At 38.6% G+C, this 22,494-nt stretch overlaps 1 protein-coding gene across 3 annotated transcripts in view; it reads left to right on the forward strand.

Moving 5' to 3' along the window:
• Gtdc1 (glycosyltransferase like domain containing 1) overlaps positions 1-22,494 on the forward strand; it is a 223,499-nt gene that overhangs the window by 181,851 nt on the left and 19,154 nt on the right. For all 3 annotated transcript variants that reach the window (XR_007834550.1, XM_051184737.1, XM_051184739.1), the window contains one exon: positions 17,345-17,454. Coding sequence is in view for 2 of the 3 variants with exons in the window: in XM_051184737.1 (XP_051040694.1) it covers positions 17,345-17,454 (110 nt within the window). In the remaining variant the exon portion in view is untranslated. The remainder of the gene's footprint in view (positions 1-17,344; positions 17,455-22,494) is intronic.

A 22,494-nucleotide genomic window follows, 5' to 3' on the forward strand; every position in this document is an offset into this window, starting at 1 on the left:
CCAAAAGAAGAAACAACTACTTACGCTGGGAAAAAGTCAGTCAGTGCTCCATAGAGGAAGGCAGCATTGAAAAAAGGCTTTCCATAGCCATATGATTCCCAACTCCTGAGTCACTCATGTTGCAAAAAAAAAAAAAAAAAAAAAAAAAAAAAAAAGCAGTGAACCTGTATTCAAGAAGCTCAGAAAAAACTCAGCCAAAACTGCAAAGCCCTTTGTTTTGATTTGGGATGCATAACTCAAGATGTAAGTCTGTGAAATCTCCCCATCCACACTAACATGTCAACTGGTGTCCTCATTGTCCTGGTCTTATTTAGATGGCCATATTGTTGACATTTCATAAGGATAGTTTTCGATCACATAGAAAAGGCACTATCTAGAAGCAGTTGCCCTGGTATTCTAGCCCTTACAATCTTTCTACCTACTCTACTGCATTGTTCCCCAAGCCTTCCAAGTATAGGGATTATAGTGTAGGTGTATCAGTTAGGTCTGGGTGAATTGTTCTCCTCATTTTGACTAGTTGTGGATTTATGTAATGGTCTCAGTATGCTGCAATGATAGATAGATTGATATAGATAGATAGATAGATAGATAGATAGATAGATAGAAAATAAAAGAAGCTTCTTTCTTGAAGAATGAAAGCTATACTTACCTGTAAGTACCAGGATAAGTATTTAGAATTCAGTTAGAGAATATACTGTCTTGGGAAAATGGAAGTAGGGCCCATAGCTTCATGAGCTTATAGGTAATGGGCTAGATTTATAATACTCAGCTTGAATTCCTTCTTGTAGAGCAGTCCTTAAGTTCAATTAGATAAGTTGGTTACTTCCAGGATGTAAGTGCCACTGATGCACATTATGGAATATCTTGCCATTTTGGTCATTGTTATGGTTTGTTGGCTTCACATCTGGTAAGACTATTGATTGCTTTTCTCCCTTAACAGTTTACATGACACCTTCAGATAATATAAAAGCTAGTCTTTAGGCAAGAGGCTTCCAAATCAATTTTTCCAAGTATATGGTATCATCAGCAATAGGCTATTACCTTCAAGTTCTGGGAGTCAACCAAGATTAACAGGAATAGTCTGTATTGTTTTGGAAGAAAGGTTTCCCATGCCTGGTACTTGGCATTTTGGTAATCTGTGGTACTCAGGGAGAGCTTTATAACCCCAAGTGGTTATAAAACACACACATAACAGTATTATCCTTAAGAAAGATAAAGTTTCTGTATTGCCTTTGCAAGCATCCTTATAATAATTTATCCCTCCTCCTTTCTTCTTTTGTATTTTCCTCCCTCTCCCAACCCTAGTTAAAATGTTCTGATATTTTTCCCCCCATTTCTCCTCTTATCTCATTAGGGCTCCTTCCCTACCCATGATTCCTTTTTACTTTCCTGACTTTTGTAGTGACTCAATATTATATACTAATATCTAAAGACTTAGAACTGGGATTCACAAATAAGAGGTCCTTCTCTGTCTTTCTGGGTCAGAGCATACCTCACTCAGTATAATGTTTTCTGGTTCCATCTACAAATGTCATTATGCCATTTTTTATAGATAAATAGGATATATATCACATTTTCATTATCCATTCATCCTTGATTCTTACAGGGCCCTACCCCATTAACAACTGCTGAGAGAAAATCAGTCTTCTCCAGGGATGAGCCCCTGATAGGTTATCTAATCAGAAGTGTTCAGCCACATATACATTCAAGCAGCACTAATTAAAGAAGAGGTCATGAAATTGAGAAAAAGTGAGGGGATCACAGGAGTTTGGGGGAGAACTATGGAAATAACGAAAGTAGAGTGCTAATGAAATTCTCAAGTTTTTTTATTTATTTAAATTGAAAATCATACACCTACATACAAAAAGATGCAGGACCTAGAGCTGCACCTGAGCTGTAATGAACATATAGAAGTTTTCCCCCCACCCTACCCATCTAAAAATTGCTGGCCTTGAACTGTGCTCAGAAGCTTTTTGAACTGGAAGCCGTGTGAAATGGTTAACCTGGTGTGAATGCCATCCTCACTTTGAACATTACCCTCAAGAGATTGTGAAGTGGGTAAGGGTTTGTCAGGCTCTCTCCGTCATACTTTTACAGATTGCTCATCACCCCTGGCATGAGCTTTGATGTCATACCCAGATGCCCAAAGCGTTCATTTGCAAGGTCACACAGTTTTTATCTTCCTGTGTAGTCTTCACATTCAAAAATCTTTCCTTCTTGGTAGACACCCTCTTAACCATCTGAACATAGTTTCTCTTTGAGGTCTTTTCTAACACGTTAATCCCAAAAGAATAGAAAATGCATCTTTAGACTAAGCCATAAAAGAGTGTTAGTTCTTGCTAATATCTTAGTATTATCTCCTAGGAGATATTTATAGTCGGAAGCTTTCTTTCTTAGCTCATTTCACAAAATGAATCTCTAACAGGGAATTTTCACTTACTGTCTAATCCTGTTAAGTCTTGTTTAGGAGGAAGCTACTGTGGACACAGTACCTCTCTGCTACAAGGACATGTGGGAAGCTTCACCTTAAGGAATTTCGGGCATTGTGTGCATGACAGATGAGTTGTGGTAGATGAGGAAAGGCTTCCCTCTGATCTGTAGAGCACAGTACAGAATGGCCTCTGAATTGACTAGAGTCTGAAGTCTTGAGTGAACTCTTCTGCCCCATGGATTATGCTTATATCCTAGCATCTTGCCCAAGCCTGTCTGAGAGACAGTGCCTAGTTCTCCTCCACCAAACAAGTCACTGAATTTAGACAAGGGCATGCTTGTCCCAAGGCTAAAATAAGGTGCAAGTTTCTGTTGCTGTTCTCAACTACTAGAGTCTCAATGGTATAGCAAAAGCAGCGCCAATTAAAGGGAGCCTATAACTAAGCTGATGTGTTCCATTCTCAGTCACTCTGAAAATGAGATGATCTGCATGGCATCCTTCTGAAGAACAATTAACAACTAAAGCACTCAGCTGTAGGCACTTGCTACTTACATGTTTTATAAATGACAGGAACCCAGTAATTTCATCTAAATGGTTAAAATGTACTTTAGCTTAATAATTCCAAAATGTGAGATTTACTGATAAATACCCTAGATTTTAACATTAAAAACTTGTCAATAAATGTGAAGAGTATAAAAATGTGAAACAAAACTGCGATGAAATCTGAAGAAATTTTATACCAAAAACAAAACAAAACAAAAACTCTACAAATTCAAATTTGTCCATATATGTATCATATGTTTCCTAGTTAAAGTAATGTCATAACTTAATGGACATTTAGTTCAAAATCTTGGTGACAGGTTTATCATATAGAAAGTATGCTACCGATTCCATTTTTTTAAAAGAAAAAAGAATGAGTGAGTGAATGAATGAATGAATGAATGAATGAATGAATGAATGAATATTTCCAGGGGCTAGCAAGATGGCTCTGCAGATTTAAAAAAAAAAAAAAAAACTATCTACGAAGTATAGTTGACTTGATTTTTTTTATCCCTGGGATCCACGTTGTGAAAGGAAAGAAGCGGGTCCTGTATGTTAATATCTGACCTTCACATTGCATGTCGCCCCACAAACATACACACAAATAAGTGTGGTAATTTGAAAAAAATGGCCCCCCAAAAGGAATGGCACTAATGGGAGATATGGCTTTGTTAGAGTAGGTTTGGCCTTGCTGGAAGAATCATGTCACTGTGGAGTGGGCTTTGAGGTCTTGTATGTGTTCAAAATATCACCATATGAGACACACTACTTCCTGTTGCCTTCAAAATGTAGAACTCTCAGATTCTTCTCCAGCACCATGTCTTCCTGCATACCTGCATATCCCAGCATGGTGATAGTGGACTGAACCTCTAAACTATAAGTGAGCCACCCCAATTAAATGGTTTCCTTTATAAGAGTTTCCCTGGTCTTAGCATGTCTACGAGCCCAAGATGCTGCCAAGGGTCCATGATCCAGCTACGGCTGGGGGTCTGTCATCATGTCTCTGGCTTGTGTCACCTCAGGAGGTCCTAGGAGCCATTTGAGATGAAGTCAGAGGGCCATACTGAGACAGCCATGGCCATTGCTGGCCCTAGGAAAACTGTTCTTGCCCGTTGCTGGCCCCTGCATGCTGGAGAGATGATTCCTACCCCTCACCACAGGCCAGGGTGAACTGACCCTGAGGGCTTGCATGTAGGGGAACTGACTCCACCCACTCACCCAAGGTGTGTGGCCCCAGAAGCCTGGACTTGGCTTGGCTACTATCCAGGACCACAGCAGGTCTTGGGTTGACTCACCATAAAATCTACTCCATCTCAGACCTGCTGGAGCTGGTAAAGGTCCTGGTCCTGTGGAACGATACCCACAAGCTCTCTAAGACTCACAGCAGCCACAAGATATCACAGAGGAGTTCCAGTGGTGATCCAGTGATGGTGGTGTACCAGAAGCCAAAGGCCTTGAACCAGATCAGTGACTCACTGCAATAGACATGTGCCAGTAATGCAGATGGGACAAAGAGGTATCCTATATGGCACATTGAAGCCTCCATTGCCACTAGGACCAATGAAGAGGTGTTGGAAAGGCAAGAAAGAAGGAGAAGCAAAGAGATTTTCCTGTTGTGTGGTGGTTTTTCTTTTGTATTTGTTTGGAGGTTTTTTTGGTTGGTTGGGTTGGGTTGGGTTTTTTTGTTGGTTTGTTTTTTTTTTTTTTTTGCTTTTGTTCACTTGCTTACTTACTTTGATTTGTTTCTTTATGTTGGGGGAGCCTTGGCAGGGATGAGAAGAGGGGAACTGGGGAGGTAAACAGAATTGGAGTGCATGATGTGAAACTCAAAGAGTCAATAAAGAAGTTATTTTAAGAAGAGAAAAAAATATTTCCCTGATCATGGTGTCTCTTCACAGCAGTAGAAACTCTAAGACAGTAAGTAAATGCGATTTTTAAAAGGAAAGATTTCCATGAAATTTTAGTGTAAAACAGAAAGAACAGTTTCTAAAACTCTCTTAAATGATTTATTTGTGTTTATTTTATGTGTATGAGTATTTGTCTGTGTGTGTGTGTGTGCGCGCAATAATAATGAAGAAGAGATCATGAATTTACTTACCCACTTTTACATGCAGTCATTAAGAGCAATTGGTAGGATATTATATAGCCACGGGAAGGTATGATAGTCTGAGTAATACCCATGGTTTTTAGGAACTTTGCTTACATGTGGGGTTTGCAGACCTTTGTAAGAGTATTGCATACAGGTAAATAGCAGGCAATAGAAAAGGACACATTTGTGAAACCATCTGTGGTAAATTCTTGTTAGTGCAGGAGTTAGAGTGAAATAGAATTTCTCAGGATAATTGCAAGTACAAATAAAGTCAAAGACAGTGATAGAAGTCATGGACAACGATGACAAAGAAAGAGGGAAATTCTATTCCAGATACGAGAACTTTAGGCAGGAGATCATAGGATAAAATGAGAGAGTATGGAGGGAATTAGAGCCATGGAGACACTTGATTGAATATTGGAAGGGTCAAGTTAATAGATTCTAGTCCCTAGACATTAGAGAAAACAGAAAATGGGGTTGAAGATAATGGTGTAATGCAGCCATTTTTTGGAAGCAGCTTGAAATAGTGAACATCTGAACTTGTGAAGACCTTGAAGTATAGAGAATAACAGTTACATAAGAATGGAGGTGAGCAAGGGGGCATGAAATTTTGGGGAAAAGAAAAGATAGCCTAATTATCAATAAGCTGGCCATTAAGACAGATTTGTTATCAATTCTCTTATGGCCCAGAAAATATTGGCTGGGTGGTGACATACTAACTCCGCAGGCAAATTTTTTGTTTTGTTTTGTCTTGTTTTGTTCTGTCTTGTTTTGTTTTTAAGTGTTCTAACTGTTCTTATGGAAGCCAAATAAAGATTCTGCCAAGAATCTGATTTTAAAAGCACTAAAATACTAACTCCAGTATGGAAGGGGTAAAAAGATTAAATTTATAGATAATCTAGACTTAGAAAATAAAGTCTAATAACTTTCTCAATGATGTGCAAACCACTCTGCTAGACAGTGGATGATAGCATATCTGTGACCTCTGCTCTGGAAGAACTCAAAACATAGGAGGAAGTAGGTATAACCTTGCACAAAAGTAAATAGCAAAGATAGACAAGTGTGGTACAAGACAGAGTGTGCCTGGTGAAGAGCTCTGCAGTTGCACACTGACAGAGTAAAAGGAAATGTATGAGCTGGGAAAGAGAACTTTGAGAATTATGATAAATAGGTATCACTTTCAGTATTGCTTGAAACACTTAAAAACTGCAATTTAATGTCAGATATAAGAATTATCTAATGAAAAGTTAAAATGTTAGATAAGCATTTAAAAATATGATATGTATTTATCTGCTAGTGAAGAAAGATATTTAGTGAAAATCAAAGTGCAGAATAGTGGGCCTTAATCTCATAAAATGAGAAAGCTGAGTGTTAAATACCATTACATGAGTATTTTGGAGTTTGTACAGGAGGTCTGTAACTAAGTCACCAGACACCTGCTGATATTAGTGGCTCCTGAGCAGTGGGACCAGGATAGGGAATTATTTGCATTTGTTAAAATGGGTATGCACTTTTCATTTATTGAGAATTCAATTATAGATGTTCATGCAGATGTAAAAATAATAGGATCTCCTTATGATGACTCATGTATCCTATCCTCTCATCTCACCCTCTAGGACTTTAAGCCTCACTTATATTCTTTAGTCTACTATATTCCTGTGCAGTTGATCCCTGAATTACTAATTCTGTCTCCTGCATACATCTCTCATTATGGAGCCCATAGAGTAAGCTTTTAGGTTGTTTGATTGTTCTTGTTATTTTGTATTTTCAGTACCATCATCTTTATTGATAATTACTTGATACTTACTGTAGTCTATTAGGTCCTCCTCAGAAGCCAGGTTAAGACAGGAAATCATCTTATTTCTATTCAAAGAAGGGGAAATTTTCTTTTTTATATATTTATAATCAAGCCCATTTAAATGAAAACAAACATTTATAGACAATATTTGGGAATTTGGGCGCTGTTCTTTCCAAACTACTTCCTCCTGGTAAGGGGCGTTGTCATGGGGGATTCTAAGAAGATGCAGAAATCCTGACTGTAGTCTGCAAGGCTGCTTTGTCCAGCTGTTTGGAATGTAGGATCACCTGGTACCTGTTTCAGGCGGTCTGGCTTGATCAAGCCACATTAGTCTGGAAGGAATCCACAGCTTTTCATTTTCTGTGGAAACAAAAATAGAAATCCTTTTCCCCAGTAACTTGTCCTTGAACTTAAATTTTGGAGTCAGAGCATTTTTTTTAAATTTATTATTTTATGTGTCGATCCCAGTTCCCTCTCCCTCCCTCCCCTCCTCCCTCCCTCCCTCCTTCCCTTTTACCCTCTCTGCCCTCTCACGTGCACCCTAACCACACTCCCCTCCCATCCCCCCCACCCCAATTCCATACATAGGGGAATGCCATCCAGTTGGGGTCATGTAGATCTGACAGGTCATGTGAAGAAGGGACTAGGGCTTCTCTCCTGTCTCTAGGTTAAGGCAGTTATCCCTCCATGAGGGGATGTGTTTGCAAAGTCCTATTGTGCACCAGGGATACATCCTGGCTCCACTGTCTGAGGTCCCTTAGACTGCTCAGTACTCCTGGCTGACACTCATACTCAGGGGGGCCTGAGTCAGTCCCATGCTGGCTTCCCAGCTATCAGTTTGGGGGCCCCTTAGCTCCTCCTTGCTCAGGTAAGCTGTCTATGTGTTTCTGCGGCCTGGTATTGTCCTCTCCATCTGCATCTGGGTTCTAGTTTGACTCAGTATTTATGTATGGGTGTTTGATCCTGTTTCCAACAGGCATTAGTTGAGGGCTCTATGGATAAGTTAGTTGTTGATCTCACTATCCGGAAAGGGCATTTATGATAGCCTTTCCATAGAAGCTCAAATTGTTAGTTGGGAGCAGTCTTGTAGTTATCTAGACCTTTCTTTGTATTCCATTTTATCTTCAAACCAATATTGGCTCCCTCTTTTATGCTCTCTCTCTCTCTCCTCTCTCTCTCTTTCCTGTCTTCTATTCCTAACCGGACTCAATCTTCCTGGTCGCACGTGTTTTCCTTTCCTCTCCCTCGTTTTCTCCTACTTCTCTCTCCATTCGCTGCCCCCACCACTTCCCCTGTGCTCTGAGGGACTTGTCCCTTCCCGGTTCTGTGAGGAACTTTATATGAATCTCTTAGAATACACCTTGTATCCTAGTTCCTCTGGTGGTGTGAAATATAGGCTGATGATCCTTTGCTCTATGTCTAAAATCCATATATGAGTGAGTACATATTGTGTTCCTCTTTTTGTGACTGGGTTACCTCATTCAGGATGGTTTCTTCAAGTGCCATCCACTTGCCTGCAAATTTCAAGATACCATTATTTTTTTTTCTGCAGAGTAGTATTCCATTGTGTAGATGTGCTACATCTTCATTATCCATTCTTCAATTGAAGGGCATCTAGGTTGCTTCCAGGTTCTTGCTATTACAAATAGTGCTGCTATGAACATAGTTGAACAGATTATCTTTGTTGCATGGATGGGGATCATTTGGGTATATGCCTAAGAGGGGGATTGTGGAGTCCTGTGGTAAACTAATTCCCATTTTCCTGAGGAACCGCCATACTGATCTCCAAAATGGCTGTATGAGTTTGCACTCCCACCAGCAGTGGAGGAATGTTCCCCTTTCTCCACATCCTCTCTAACATGAGTCATCATTGGTGTTTCTAATTTTAGCCATTCTGGCAGGAGTAAGATGGTATCTCAAAGTTGTTTTGATTTGCATTTCCCTGATAGCTAAGGATGTGGAGCACTTTCTTAAGTGTCTTTCAGCCTTTTTTATTTCCTCTATTGAGAATTCTTTCTTCAGTTCTGTACCCCATTTTTTTAATAGTGTTATTTGGTGTTTTGTTGGCTAGTTTCTTGAGTTCTTTGTATATTTTGGAGATCAGCCCGTTTTCGGATATAGGATTGGTGAACATCTTTTCCCAGTCTGTGGGCTGCCATTTGGTCTTGTCCACTGTGTCCTTTGCCTTACAGAAGCTTCTAAGTTTGAAGAGGTCCCATTTATTAATTGTTGCTCTCAGTGTCTGTGCCCCTGGAGTTATGTTCAGGAAGCGGTCTCCTATACTAATTTGTTCAAGGGTAACTCCTACTTTCTCTTCTAAGAGGTTCAATGAGGCTGGATTGATGTTGAGGTCTTTGATCCATTTGGACTTGAGTTTTGTGCATGGCGACAGACATGGGTCTATCTGTAGTCTTCTACACACCCTCATCCAGTTGTGCCAGCAACCATTTGTTGAAGATGCTGTCTTCGCCCCATTGTATGATTTTAGCTGTTTTGTCGAAAATCAGGTGTTCATAGGTGTGTGGGTTAATATCAGGGTTTTCAATTTGATTCCATTGGTCTACCTGTCTATTTTTATGCCAATACCAGGCTGTTTTCAGAACTATAGCTCTGTAGTAGAGCTTAAAGTCAGGAATGGTGATGCCTCCTGAAGTTCTTTTGTTGTATAGGGTTGTTTTGGCTATCCTGGGTCTTTTGTTTTTCCATATAAAGTTGATTATTAGTCTTTCAAGGTCGGTGAAGAATTGTGGTGGGATTTTAATGGGGATTGCATTGAATTTGTAGATTGCTTTTGGCAAGATTGCCATTTTTACTATGTTTATCCTACCTATCCAAGAGCATGGGAGATCTTTCCATTTTCTGGTGTCTTCTTTAATTTCTTTCTTTAGAGCCACAAAGTTCTTATTATATAGGTCTTTTACTTGTTTGGTAAGCGTTACACCAAGATACTTTATGTTGCTTGTGGCTATTGTAAAGGGTGATGTTTCTCTGATGTCTTTCTCTGTCTCTTTGTCATCCGAAAAAGTAGTGCTACTGATTTTTTTGAGTTTATCTTGTATCCTGCTAGTTTGCTGAAGGTGTTTATCAGCTGTAGGAGTTCCCTGGTAGAGTTTATTGGGTCGCTTATATAAACTATCATATCATCTGCAAATAGAGACAGTTTGACTTCTTCCTGGGGGGAAAAAAAATTCTTAAAGACAAAGAATTTCCTAGACTGAATCCTGGGAGAAATGTCTAAGATGGAAAGGACACTGGTATTACTTCTTAGTATTACTAGCAGAGAATTGCAACCATATTCCCTACATGTAGTTTTGAACAAACAAAATAATGTTTAAATTCAAAAGAAAATTTAATTGATCAGTCACTGTATTTGAGAAAAAAAATCACAAGACTTAGTAACAAACTAGGAAGATGAAAATTTGATTCTGTACAGCTTCCCACATCTAAGGAAGTAGCCATACTCATTGAGATAGAACAGTGTGGGATGATGACTCTTGAAGTAATTAACTGATACTGTGGCCGGCCAGTTTGTTGCAGGATGTGTGTCTGGGCTTCCTGACCAGAGTTGTAAAAAAAGAGCTCACTGTCAAGTCAGACTGCTAGACAAAACGTATTTATGTAACATACAGGAAATGAAGGAAAGTCTGGGACGATCAAGATTCTTGTACGGGAGCTTCTCAAGGAAATCACTGGAGACCTAATGGAGAAATACTGAGACCAGCTCAGTCAGATGGAAAGAGCAGGAAGATGTAACACAGACAAGAGTGCTAGGCTGAAGTGTTAACATGGGAATTGGAGGTCAAGCCAGGGTCCCTTCAGTGGGCAGAGGTGTCTGGTAGGAGAACACATAGCAAACAGGAGAGACCTAGAGGAGCAGACCCACTAGGAAGCACTCTCATCCAGGCAGAGGGTTCAGCAAAACCCAGGAGGTCAAGAGAGGGATGCAGCTGCCACTGTGAGATGAGATGACCTGGGAAGAGCCACCTAGAAAGGGTGCATTGTAGAAAGCTCTCTTGCTAATATGAAAAGGACATTTCAAAGACAGATGATGCAGAGACAGAATCACTGCCCATAGCTGAATGGAAACACTTCTAACAGGTACTACTAGCCTTTATTTTCTATGATAGACCTCCCTCCTCCTGTCTGCTATCAAAAGAATAGTAATATCAGTATGCAAATTACATGAAATTCTGATATCTGAATTCAAATTATAGTTTTTAATTTGATTTCTTTATGGTGAAAATTTTCAATATATTAATAGAAATCTCAAGTAGACCAGAACACTGCCCTCTATTTCCTAACCTCAAGCCAGGGCACTACTCATGTATACTCTACAAGCAGCCTTATGGTCTTTCCCTTGACATTCACCAAGATGCTTCTATTTATAAGTACAACATAGCTCAGAAGTTTCTTAAGGCATTTCCTGGTACTATCTCTTAGGAATATATAATACTGTCTCTCTGTCTCTTTACTCTCCCTTCATCCTACTTCTTTCCCAGGCATTAACCTGGACTCTCAGTTCTATTCACTTTTTTTTTCCATTATCCCTTTGCCAAAGGTGAAGAGACTCGGAGTTTTCTACTCATTGGCATGACTTACATGCTTCTGCCTGCTGTAGACCTCAACACTACCTGGAATTTAGCTTGTAAACAACCTAGAGACCTCACCTATGGAAGTTGGCAGCATTTCTCACTGCCCCATGCCTCCTTGAAACATTGAACATAAAACACATTACCATCTTGAATTCCTTCTAAGTAGAAAATAGAGGGAAGATAAACTGATTAAAATTTCTAAGAATATCTATATCAAAGGGTAAAGTATAACAATTGCTGTCAAGGGTGTGTAGAAACAGGAGTGTTGAACACTATCAGTGGCATGCAATTTAAATTACAAAACAATATCAGGATGTCAGCCCTAAAAAACAAAATGCATACAAGTAGCATTATACAGACTGAACAGGTTGTACTTACATATATATATGAATATGTTTGTAACAATGATTAATGAGAAAAGAGGCCATGAATTTTTAAAGAGAGCAAGGAAAGGTATATAGGAAAGTTCCAAGGGAGGAAACCAGAGGGGGAAATGTTATAATTAGATTCCCAAACATTAAAAGAAATACTATAACAACAATAATACCAGGCATAGTAACATGTAATCTCAGCCCTTGGGAGACTGAGACAAAACGATCAGGACTTTGAGGCTAGTGTAGAATACACAGTTCAAAGCCAGATGTGCTATGACAAGACCCTATCTTAAAACAGAACAACAAAATTAAAACCAGAACTCCCTGTGATCCATTTGCCATACTGCTAGTTGTCTATCTAAAGGGCAAGACCAGTATGTCAAAGGCACATGTTCCTCCTTCTTTATTACAGTACTATTCACAGCTGTGATCTCTTATCTGGAGTATACAAAAGTTGATCTCAGAAATTTTGAGAGATAGTAGTTAATAGAAGCTGATTTCAACACACCCGCTGGCTGTTTTGGGTATGGATGGCAAAGTCATTTCTCTCTGTCCTGCGTTTCTCTCTCTGAATGCAAGTTTAAAGGACAGAATGCAGTATGACTACCCTCTAATTACCAATATGGAAGGGCTGTAAAAAATGAAGGGGGGGAGAGTATTGAAGAAACAATTGTTACTGGAAGGTTCACATAGTAAAGGAAAGACAAATAAGATGGGAACATGGAGGAGAGGGAAGAGAGAATGAAATTTGGATTGCAGGATGAGAGGGAACAAGACAAGTGAAATGGAGAAATTAGTCAGCAGTAAAGACTGCTCACTAAATCATTCTTGAGCAAAAACTGCATAGAATGGAAGGGAAGGCACACTGGAACTGGGCCTCTCCCACAGCAAGGGAGTAAATAAGGACTCTATTTCCCCAGAAATAGAAACCTGGATATTAATGAACACAAATAATCTCCCCCATTGCTCAGCTCAGCACTTGGTACCCAGTGAACAAAGCAGACATCCTCTGGCCTTCCCACAGAGCTCTGGATGCAGAGTAGTATGCTTCTGGGCAGAGCCAGTTTCCCCCAAGCCAGGCAGAAGCTAGATCAAAGAGACTGCTCAGTATATACACAGTTATGTGGGAAAATCAGAAATGGTAACAGTATAAGTGACAAGTATGGAGAACCTAGAAATCCTCAATAAATATTTACTGAATGAGTGCTAAGTGAGGAGTAAGAAGAAATTTAGCTCTCTGAAACGAAATGGGAAAGGCAACAGAAAGACAGATATAGGAAGAAAAAACACATGGAAACAGTTTATGCTTTTCAAATGTTCTGAATAATATTTGGGAATAAAAGCTGTTCTTGCCGTATCTTCTGCTTCCAGGAAGCCTGAAATATTTCCCTGCTGGTCTCTTCTGCTGTAGTGGGGGTATGGAGGAATGAATTCCCTGCCAGACTGTTCTATCCTTACCTACACAGTAGGATGGATGTGATCAGGAAGCCTGGACCTGACACATTGACTGAAATGTCTTGTTTATTAAAATAAGTTTGATTCACTGTCATTTGTCAAACATAGAGGGTCATGGGAAAAACAAAATGAAATACGTGGATACTGAAATGTTCAAGTTTAAAAAAAAAAGCCTATGAACACAGAATTGTGGTAGAGTTCTTTAAAATGTTCAAAATCATTTATACAAACCAAACTTATTAAGAACAAAATAGAAAACAAACCAGACAACCCTAGCAATTTAGAGATGAACTTTGTAGCATTTATAGGCATTTTTGTCCTGCACCAGCAGATGATAAAACTCATGCTTCTCTGCAGCTCTTTTTACTTAAAAGTACTGGTCACTAAATACTTAGTCCTGGATATTTTTCCATGTCCAGAAGCACACACATGCAAAATTATTGTTAATAGGTGCTAAGAATTGTACATACCAAAATGTATTTGTTACCACATTAGATTTTTAAGTAATGCTGTAACAAATACATTGTAGCAGAATTTTTGTGTCCATCTTTTTAGGGTCAGTTTCATAAATTGTAATTATTAGAGCAAAAAGTAATACACATATTTAGGCTTGTCGTGGCCATTAGCAAATTGCCCTCTAAAGACTGTATTAGCCATTTCCCACCAGAAACACGAGAACAGAAATGTGGATATAAAGACAAGTTTCTTGTGAAAAGTATGTTTAATCTTGATAGCAGATATGTCATTGTCAGACCCTTCACTATACATATAATACTTTCTGCTATAACCACATGGAGGAGAGTTTCACATTTAGACGTTTTAGAAAGCAATTTAAGGCATGCTCTCCTAAATGGGTCCATTAGAATCAGAGGCACTCTGTGGCCCATTGGATGCCTAGAGCTCATTCCATGCAGGACACACTAGTTGGTTCTGCTGTTCATTCATCACTTGTTGTAAGGTATGGTTGTTATTTGTGAAACTCTTTTAAGTTTGAATGCTAGACATTTCCCCCATTTAGCCAAAGAGAAAATTAAAAAAAAAAAAAAAAAAAAAAAAAACCACTTTCAGCTAAACTGATTGTCTTAGTTAGGATGGTAGTCATGACCAAACACCATGTCCAAAAAGTAAGTTTGGGAGGCCTATACTTTGATATCATTGTTTATCATCAAAGAAAATCAGGACAGAAACAGAAATTCAAACAGGGCAAGAACCTGAAGGCAGAAGCTGATGGAGGGGAGCTGCTTACTTGCTTACTCCCTATGGCTTGTTCAGCCTGCTTTCTTATAGAACCTAGGACCTGGCACCACCTTCTATGGACTGGGCCCTCCACTACCAATTGGCAGTTAAGAAAATACCTTATAGCCTGAACTACAACCTGATCTTAGAAGATGATTTTAGCTTATGTCAAGTTGACATGAAGCTACCCATGATGCTGATTATATTGAGCTTTGAGCAACATAAATCTGATAAATGAGACTATAGCTATAGTAAAATCTACTATTTTATACATAAAATACTATAAATCCTGTATGATGGAGAATGCCTTCGGAAGTGTTGCTCTTTTCCTACCCTTGTACCTCAGGAAGCAATTTTGTTTCAAGCTCACCTTTCCTGCACTCTTGACATTGGAGTGGTACCCTTATTCAGACAACTGGCCTGTTTCTACCACCTGTTGTCTAGCATTCTGTCTAAAAGGACTACAGAACAAGACTGAAACTGTCCCATGACATTGCTAGAAATCTCTTCTCCGGCTATAGAAACTTGCTTGCTGCTCATGTTCTCTAGTGACCATTTAATCAGTGTGTGTGTGTGTGTGTGTGTATGTTGGCAGGATGATAGTGTTTTGTTTTTGTATTGTGAGTATATGTTTTCAAAACCACACAGCACTTAGAATTGTTTGGTCATACTTCCCCAAATGATTGCATGTCAGTGTTTACTTCATTCCTATGAGTCTGCTTTTACTAGTAGTATCAAGAGAAGAAGTGCTAAAAATCACCCAAAAATCTCATCAGTTAAAGACTAACAGTCAGTTCCCAAAAATGAACAGAGTTCCCCCACGTTCTGACACTTTTTATAAGGATTTGAGTTAAAATTTCCGTTTGGTGAGGGATAACTTTTAACAAATAAACTTTCACTTTATGTTAAGCTGTATATTGTGACTTAAACAAAATGAAAGAGGATTCACACCACTCTTTTTGTGTTCTTATACAAAATGACTACTGAACATTAAAGCTTTTATCTACCTAGAAAGAACATCTAAGTTATGTGATACTTCTTCTGTACAGAAGCAATAAAAATGGATATTTGTAAATCTCAGTGCTTTAAAAATACTGGAAGTTTTAGGAACTATACTCTTTACCCAGTTAAGTCTCATTCCACCTACAAATTGTATCTCCTTTTATTTTTCCATGCATGTGCCCACACGCCTCCCCAACACGCACACACACTAGACAATATTTAGAATACATGATATACCAGGGATCTGTAGCTAGATTTTTGGAACTCCAAATGAAAAATTTTGAGAACTGAGTGGCTAAATTTCCCTAGTGTTATTCTCTCTTTAAGCTGTATTATGTTATATTGTTTCCATCCTTTTCATCTAAGTATCTCCAAGAGAATCAGACTAAAAGAGCATTTTACAGATAAGGTGGCAGTTATTTGATTGATATGGTTGAAGACTGAATATGGTATATTCTTTCCTCTCAAACTGTTTTGAGTCTTTGTTCTTGCCCACAGCGGTAGTATATATGAAAACTATCCAAACACTTCCCAATGGTACATGTATATAATACACATCATCTTAAAAAGCAATGAACATTTTGCCATTGCATCTTTATTATTTGAAGTAAATCAAACTGAGAGACGTGGCACTTAAAACAAATTGTTTGAGAACTCTAATTTTATAAGATCTTACAGTTTCATAAGATTATAAATGCTGTTTTAAAATGTTAATTAGAAGATGCGTTTGTTTCGATTCATGATACTGAAAATATTGACTGAATTGTGAATTAACACATTAAGGGGTACAGATGTCATTTTTCATGAGGTTTCCTGAATGATGTAATTTTCATATTTCATATAGCAGTTTAATAATTTTACAGATTTATTTTATATAATTAGTAAATGAGAAATTCAATTGCTGGTATATAACTATTTTCTGTAATGAAAAGAATCAAATTTCTGAATTATAAATAAAAAACAAATATTTTGAAGACATCTGGTCTGCATCTGTCTGAAATAAGATAATTTAAAAATAGTGTAATTAAATGCAAGAAATACTGAAATATTCACACCTTAGAATGTTAAAAATTATTCCATTTAAGTATGATTTGTTGAAGGATATTTTTCTTTTAGTGTCTTTTAACCTATCATTCTGTCATTAGAAAAGACTGACAAACTGAATAAGCCCAAAATATTTGCTGTTTTTTCATGCCTGTACTAAATGAAAGTATATTCTTTTCTTCTGATTCTTGTATGTGTTGACTAGCCTCCATTAGTTGACACTTAATATAGATAGATTCATACCTATCCATCCCTCTTATTGCATTATAATTTTCTACTGGGTTATTGAAAATAAGAGATTAATGGAAAGGGCTACAGTCTCTTTTTTAAATGTGTGTGTTCCAGGTCAGCATAATGAGGCTGGGTACCCATAGGAGAAAGGGCTTCATTCCTGTGGAAAGGCAAAGCATCTTCACTACAGTCTCATGATGCTGAATAAAGAGTAATCTTTTTTTTTTTTTTTCTTTAAGAAAATAAGTTTAAGCTTAGTGGAAAATTAACTTTTAGAAAAGTACTGTATTTCCTTAGTCTTATGTAAAGATACAAAATAAGACAGATTTCCCCTCCAGTAGAAGGTCCTTCTATTTTCTAACACATCAATGGGGCTGAGTTTGATTGTTTGAGCTGATCTGGATGTGAGATGACTCCCACATTGGTGTTACTGTTTAGGGAGGGGCTTCCTCCCCAGAACAAGATCTTGACAGGAACTGGCACTGTGAACAGAATGCTTTTCTTACCTTGTACCCTGAGATAACACTAGGTATGTTTTCTGTTTATTTACAGGGAGCATGACAAAGATCCAGAGAGTTTTTTTAAGGTGTTAATGCAGCTAAAGGACTTAGGACTCAATTTCCATGTCTCTGTCCTTGGAGAAACTTTTACAGATGTCCCAGGTACCTATTTTGAATTTTCTAGTGTTTGTTTGTTTGGTTGGTTGATTTGTTTTTATAGAGAGACTTGAGCTCTCCAACTGAAGTATTAATTTCTTCTTTGTTAGAATAATCAAGATGAGCACTGTTAACCAAGATTATACGACAGCATTAAAGTCTGATTCAATTAAAAAAAAACACTTAAGTAAGCATTCTTTGATTTAAGTTGGAAGGAGCAGTCATCTCTCTTATCAAATATAGTTTACACAGTGATTTTATATAAACAAAATATATTGCTTTGGGCATCTTAACACTTATAGAAAGTAGAAACTTATAATTGAATGTATGACCTCTCCACCTCTGGGGTCATGACTTTGCATCCTGCTTCTGTTGCTAATCATCAGAATGCATTACCATCTGTTAGGTATTACCATCTGTATAAAGCATGTGGGCATCCAACTTATGATGTGGGGTGGTCCTTCACCCATATCTTTGTTGCCATTGGTCTATGCCTCTGCATTGAACCGAAGAAATGTTAAAGTGGAACTATCAGTAGCTTGTTCTCTCGTTCTTTATGCTTCACAGCATCTTTTCAGAGTTAGTTCCTTCACTTTATATCCTCACCTGACATGCTGGGGCCAGGAAAATGAGGGATTTAACACCTCTCTTGAGCATTTGTATCTGTTCCTTTACAGCCTGGGTATTGGGCATTGTTTTAAAACCAAGCGATGAAGAAGGTTCAAGACATAGTCTTATTGAGTAGTGTCTTGCTGTGGTGTGTTATGACACTAAAAGGCTGCCTGGGTGCACACTCATTTGGACAGTACTTCCTGAGTGTAGCTCAGTGCCAGAACTGCAACTAGCCTGTCCTTAAGCGGCTCATCTCATGGTTTGCCTTCTGGTCCTGATCTGGTTCTGTTGGGTACCATGTTTTTGTGGACTCTATCTGTGTGTTAGCTTCTATTTTATCACTGTAACCTCTGCTCTGGAACATTTTCTTGAAAGTTCCTCACATTTTCCTAGCACATTGCTTTTCTTCACTGTGCTTCATGTTTTCACGGTTCACTCACTGCATGCATACACAATTACTAGGATTTAGAATGTAAGTTACATGAGGAATACTAGAGCTGTCTTATTCGTTACTGTCACCTGACACATTTACCAGTGGAGTTCTCTAGGACTCTAGGGCAGTAATACTTATTTAATAAGTAAGCACAAGTAATCCATGCTCCTCCCTCCCATCAAGGAACTTATAGTTGTGTTAAGGAGAGAGCATTCGTGTTTAAACACAGAAAACAGAGGGGACCAAACTGATAGAGTTCTGCATGAATATTGGCATATGGAGCTTAGAGGGTTAACAGGGAACTAGTCTATTAATAGCCAAAGCTTCTGTAATAGCCAGAAGTAAAAGATTGATTGAATTGTTCCAAACAGTGAAAGCAACCAAAGCAAACATTTTGCTTTGGTATCGCTAACATGAGTGGAATAAGGGGATTCTGCATCTCAACATGGTAAGTTAGTACAGCCTCCACAGACAGGGTAGTGCCAAGAAGAATGTTGATCACTAAAGTAAATGAGGTGAGCCCAGGCTGATTCTGCAGCATTAGCAGAGACACTAGTTGAGGGACTATGTATAAGAAGAAGGAAAGGAAAAAAAATGCCAGCTTTCATTATTGTTGAGTTTGGTTTGTGTGTGCCACCATTAAGTGTTTGTGGGGATGGACTGGCAGAGGAGGCTAGAGGAGATGCCTAAGAGCCAGCCCCACCTTTGTAAAGCAGGCTAGATTTTTACTTCAAGTAGCATATCCTTGGGTACTTTCAGATCTCTACTCTTCACACCCACACATTGCCTTTCACTATGTAGCATCATGGAAGACTTCAGCTGGGTTGTAGTACAGTCCTTCCAGTGAAGTGTAGAACCCACAGGAAAGAATATCATACTTTCTGTGCACGTGCTCCTTTACTTCCACTCTGAGCTGAGCCTCCTTTATGCCTCAGCCACTGGCCTATGTGTCACTTCAAATGGGAATCAACCCTTCATGGCCAACATTCTTCAGCTTGCTTATTACAGAATTGCAAATTTTGAAAGAGTGAATGTGTCTGGTTGCTTTCCAGGTTGTACCTTTTGAAGGCCATGTAACCTTTATTCCAAAAGCTTCCTAATAAGCCAGTTTGTAGAATTAAGTCATTCTTGTCATTCCTCTGGTGAATTTAACAAATACTTATATGGTGCTTACTATATCCCAGGCATTATTCTAAGCCACTTGCAAATATTAGCTAACTCTTTTCACACTCCTGATTAGGACCATCTCTATTTTTTTTTTTTTCTTTTTTGGAGAACCTGGGGAAAAAAAGAAACCAAATAAGTTCACACAACTAAATAAAGCTGTAACTGTATGCTGTTCAGAGTTCTGTATACTTGTTTTCTGATTCAACATTACCTAACTTAAGAAGTTAATTTTCCCTAGTTCACCATCTAGCAGTCCTACCTTCCAAACAATCATTGATTTATAAAAGAGGAAGAAGCACAGGGATAGTTGGTGACTTATGCAATCCTCTCTGCTGGATACACTGAGCAATGTAGGCAAGGGGCTGGCCAGGACAGGAGCAGAGCTGGTCATAGTCTCCATTCATCAGTGTTGCTATAGTTGTGAACACACCTGTTTTGAGTGTCTCCCTTGTGCCAGGCACTTCAAGTCACATAGGATGATTGATCAAGGAGGAGGCATGGTGTGGTAATATATTATTTATGATTCATTAAAGCTTGCCTGGGGATTCAGAAAGCAAGGTCAGCCTCAAGCTGCTATAGAGATCAGGCAGTGGTGGCACATACCTTTAATCCCAGGACTCAGGATTAAGAGGTAGACAGATCTCTGTTAGTTCAAGGCCACCATGGCCTACACAAGAGTAAAGAGTAATAGAGCTCATGCCTTTGACCCAGCACCTGGGGTCACATGGCTTTAGTCCCAGCACTAGGGAGGTAGACATGTAAGACAGGAACAGGGTCTCAGAGCTGGCATTCATTCTCCAGCCACACTGAGGATAGGAAGACATTTAAGTCTCATGATTCTCCAACCACACTGAGGAGAGGCAGCAGTCTTTACTTAGTCTTCATAATAAGTGCTGCAATTAGGCAATATTGGAATTGCCATTTATGGGAAAAGTAAGATCACAGAGAAATGAAGCTTCACAAAACCGTGATCCAAACTTTATGCAGTCTCCAAGGCCAATGCTTACACTGTTCTCTCCATTTTACAGGAGAGAATACAGGAAATATGCTTGTAGGAAATCCTGACCACTCCTGTGAATCAGCTCCCTGTTCTTTGATAATACTTTTGCAAGTGGAACGCCAATTTTAAAAGCCCTCAAATTCATGCCCTAAATATATTTCACTCCTTGGATATTGAAGTGTCCTCCTCATAAGAAAGTAAGCAAAACAAAATTTGAAGTAGAAAAGAATCCCACATAATGTTCAGCATCAGTGTTCTCTAAATATTACTCAGATGACAGAAAGGGTTTGTTGTACTAGAATAGTACAATTTGCATACGTTATCAGGCTTAGAGGAGTATACTTTGAAACAAAATCTTAAAGAATGAAGGGATGAAAACAGACATTTTCAGTATACAACAACATCAAGTCAGACAAGTTCTAAGTAGATTTGAATTATGTTTTCTGATTCAACAGAAATGACCCTGATTTAATGTAATTTTTAAAAGTTCTTCTCAACTCTTAGCTCTTAAATTAGAATAATCTAGGCTACTCTAAGGTACAGAAAACCTTAAAATTGCAGTGGCTTAAAACACAAAATGTATTTCTTCTCCACACCATGTATTTATGCAGATGAGTGGGAGTGCACTGGTCATGACAGTCAATGAGGACCCTAGCTGATAAACAGATAATAACCATCATCCTAAGCATTTCCAGCCACCTTAAGAACTACAAAACTCACTCCCCATGTCACCAAGCAACTGCACTGGCTTGGAAATATCACATGGCTCTGCTCCATTCATTAGCCACAACTTCAAGGCACTGATAAGCCATAAGGAAACAAAGAATTTCATGAACTCTCTCTCCACAGAGAGAGAGACATGCCTCTCCATGTTCCCACCCTCATCTAGGTAAATCTAGCCCAGTTTACAAATGTGCTAGCATTGCCTGCAGTCTTCTTTTTGGTAGCAAGCCGATGGTATCTGAAGATGCATCTGTTAATTCATACCCTTTAACAGGGAAGTTTTATGATGGAGAGGTGATGTCTGAAATAGGGTGGGTTCTTCTAGATGCTTTGGCATTGTACAACTCTTATAGAGATTACCAACCAAAAATGATTTACCTCCATCCCTGGGGACATTTGTCAACATCCACACACAATTTTGTCATAACTGTTGGACAGGGGGTTAATTCCTGCCAAATAGGACATCAGTTATTCTTCCAAACCCACTAGAAAGTGCAGGATCAATGAAAACAACAAAAACATACCCAACTTAATAAAAATATCAGCAGCACCATGACTAAGAAAATGTGATTACAAAAATTTAAATCAGCAAAACAGGTTAGAATGGGGGCCTATAGCTTTCCAGATGAGCCTCAGCTAACTCAATTATGCAATAAAAAGGACATGGGAAAGAAAAATAATAAAACCAACTACTCCATTTCAATGAATTTTTATGAAGATTTCCATAGGCGTAGGTAATTTTGGGGAAAGTGCTAAAGTACTGTGCAAATTTTATTTATTATTGGTTTTTCAAGACAGGGCTTCTCTGTATAACAGCTCTGGCTGTCCTGAAACTAGCTCTTATAGACCAGGCTGACCTCAAATTTACAGAGATTGGCCAGAGTGCTGGGATTAAAGGTGTACACCATCATAGCCTGGCTACAAATTTTATTATAAATTTCTGGGACTTCACTTCAGAGTTTGTATCTAGAATGAGTTTGTGAAATACTTTCTGGATCCAAAGAAGACATTGAGGGTGCTATATCTCAAAAGTTCATACTTAGACAATTAAAAGGTCATTCTGCTCTATAAACCATCTACATCTAGTTTCATGTTTAAAGGAAACCAAAAA

Source organism: Phodopus roborovskii, unplaced genomic scaffold, assembly GCF_943737965.1.
Source record: "Phodopus roborovskii unplaced genomic scaffold, PHOROB, whole genome shotgun sequence".
Classification (NCBI taxonomy): Eukaryota; Metazoa; Chordata; class Mammalia; order Rodentia; family Cricetidae; genus Phodopus; species Phodopus roborovskii.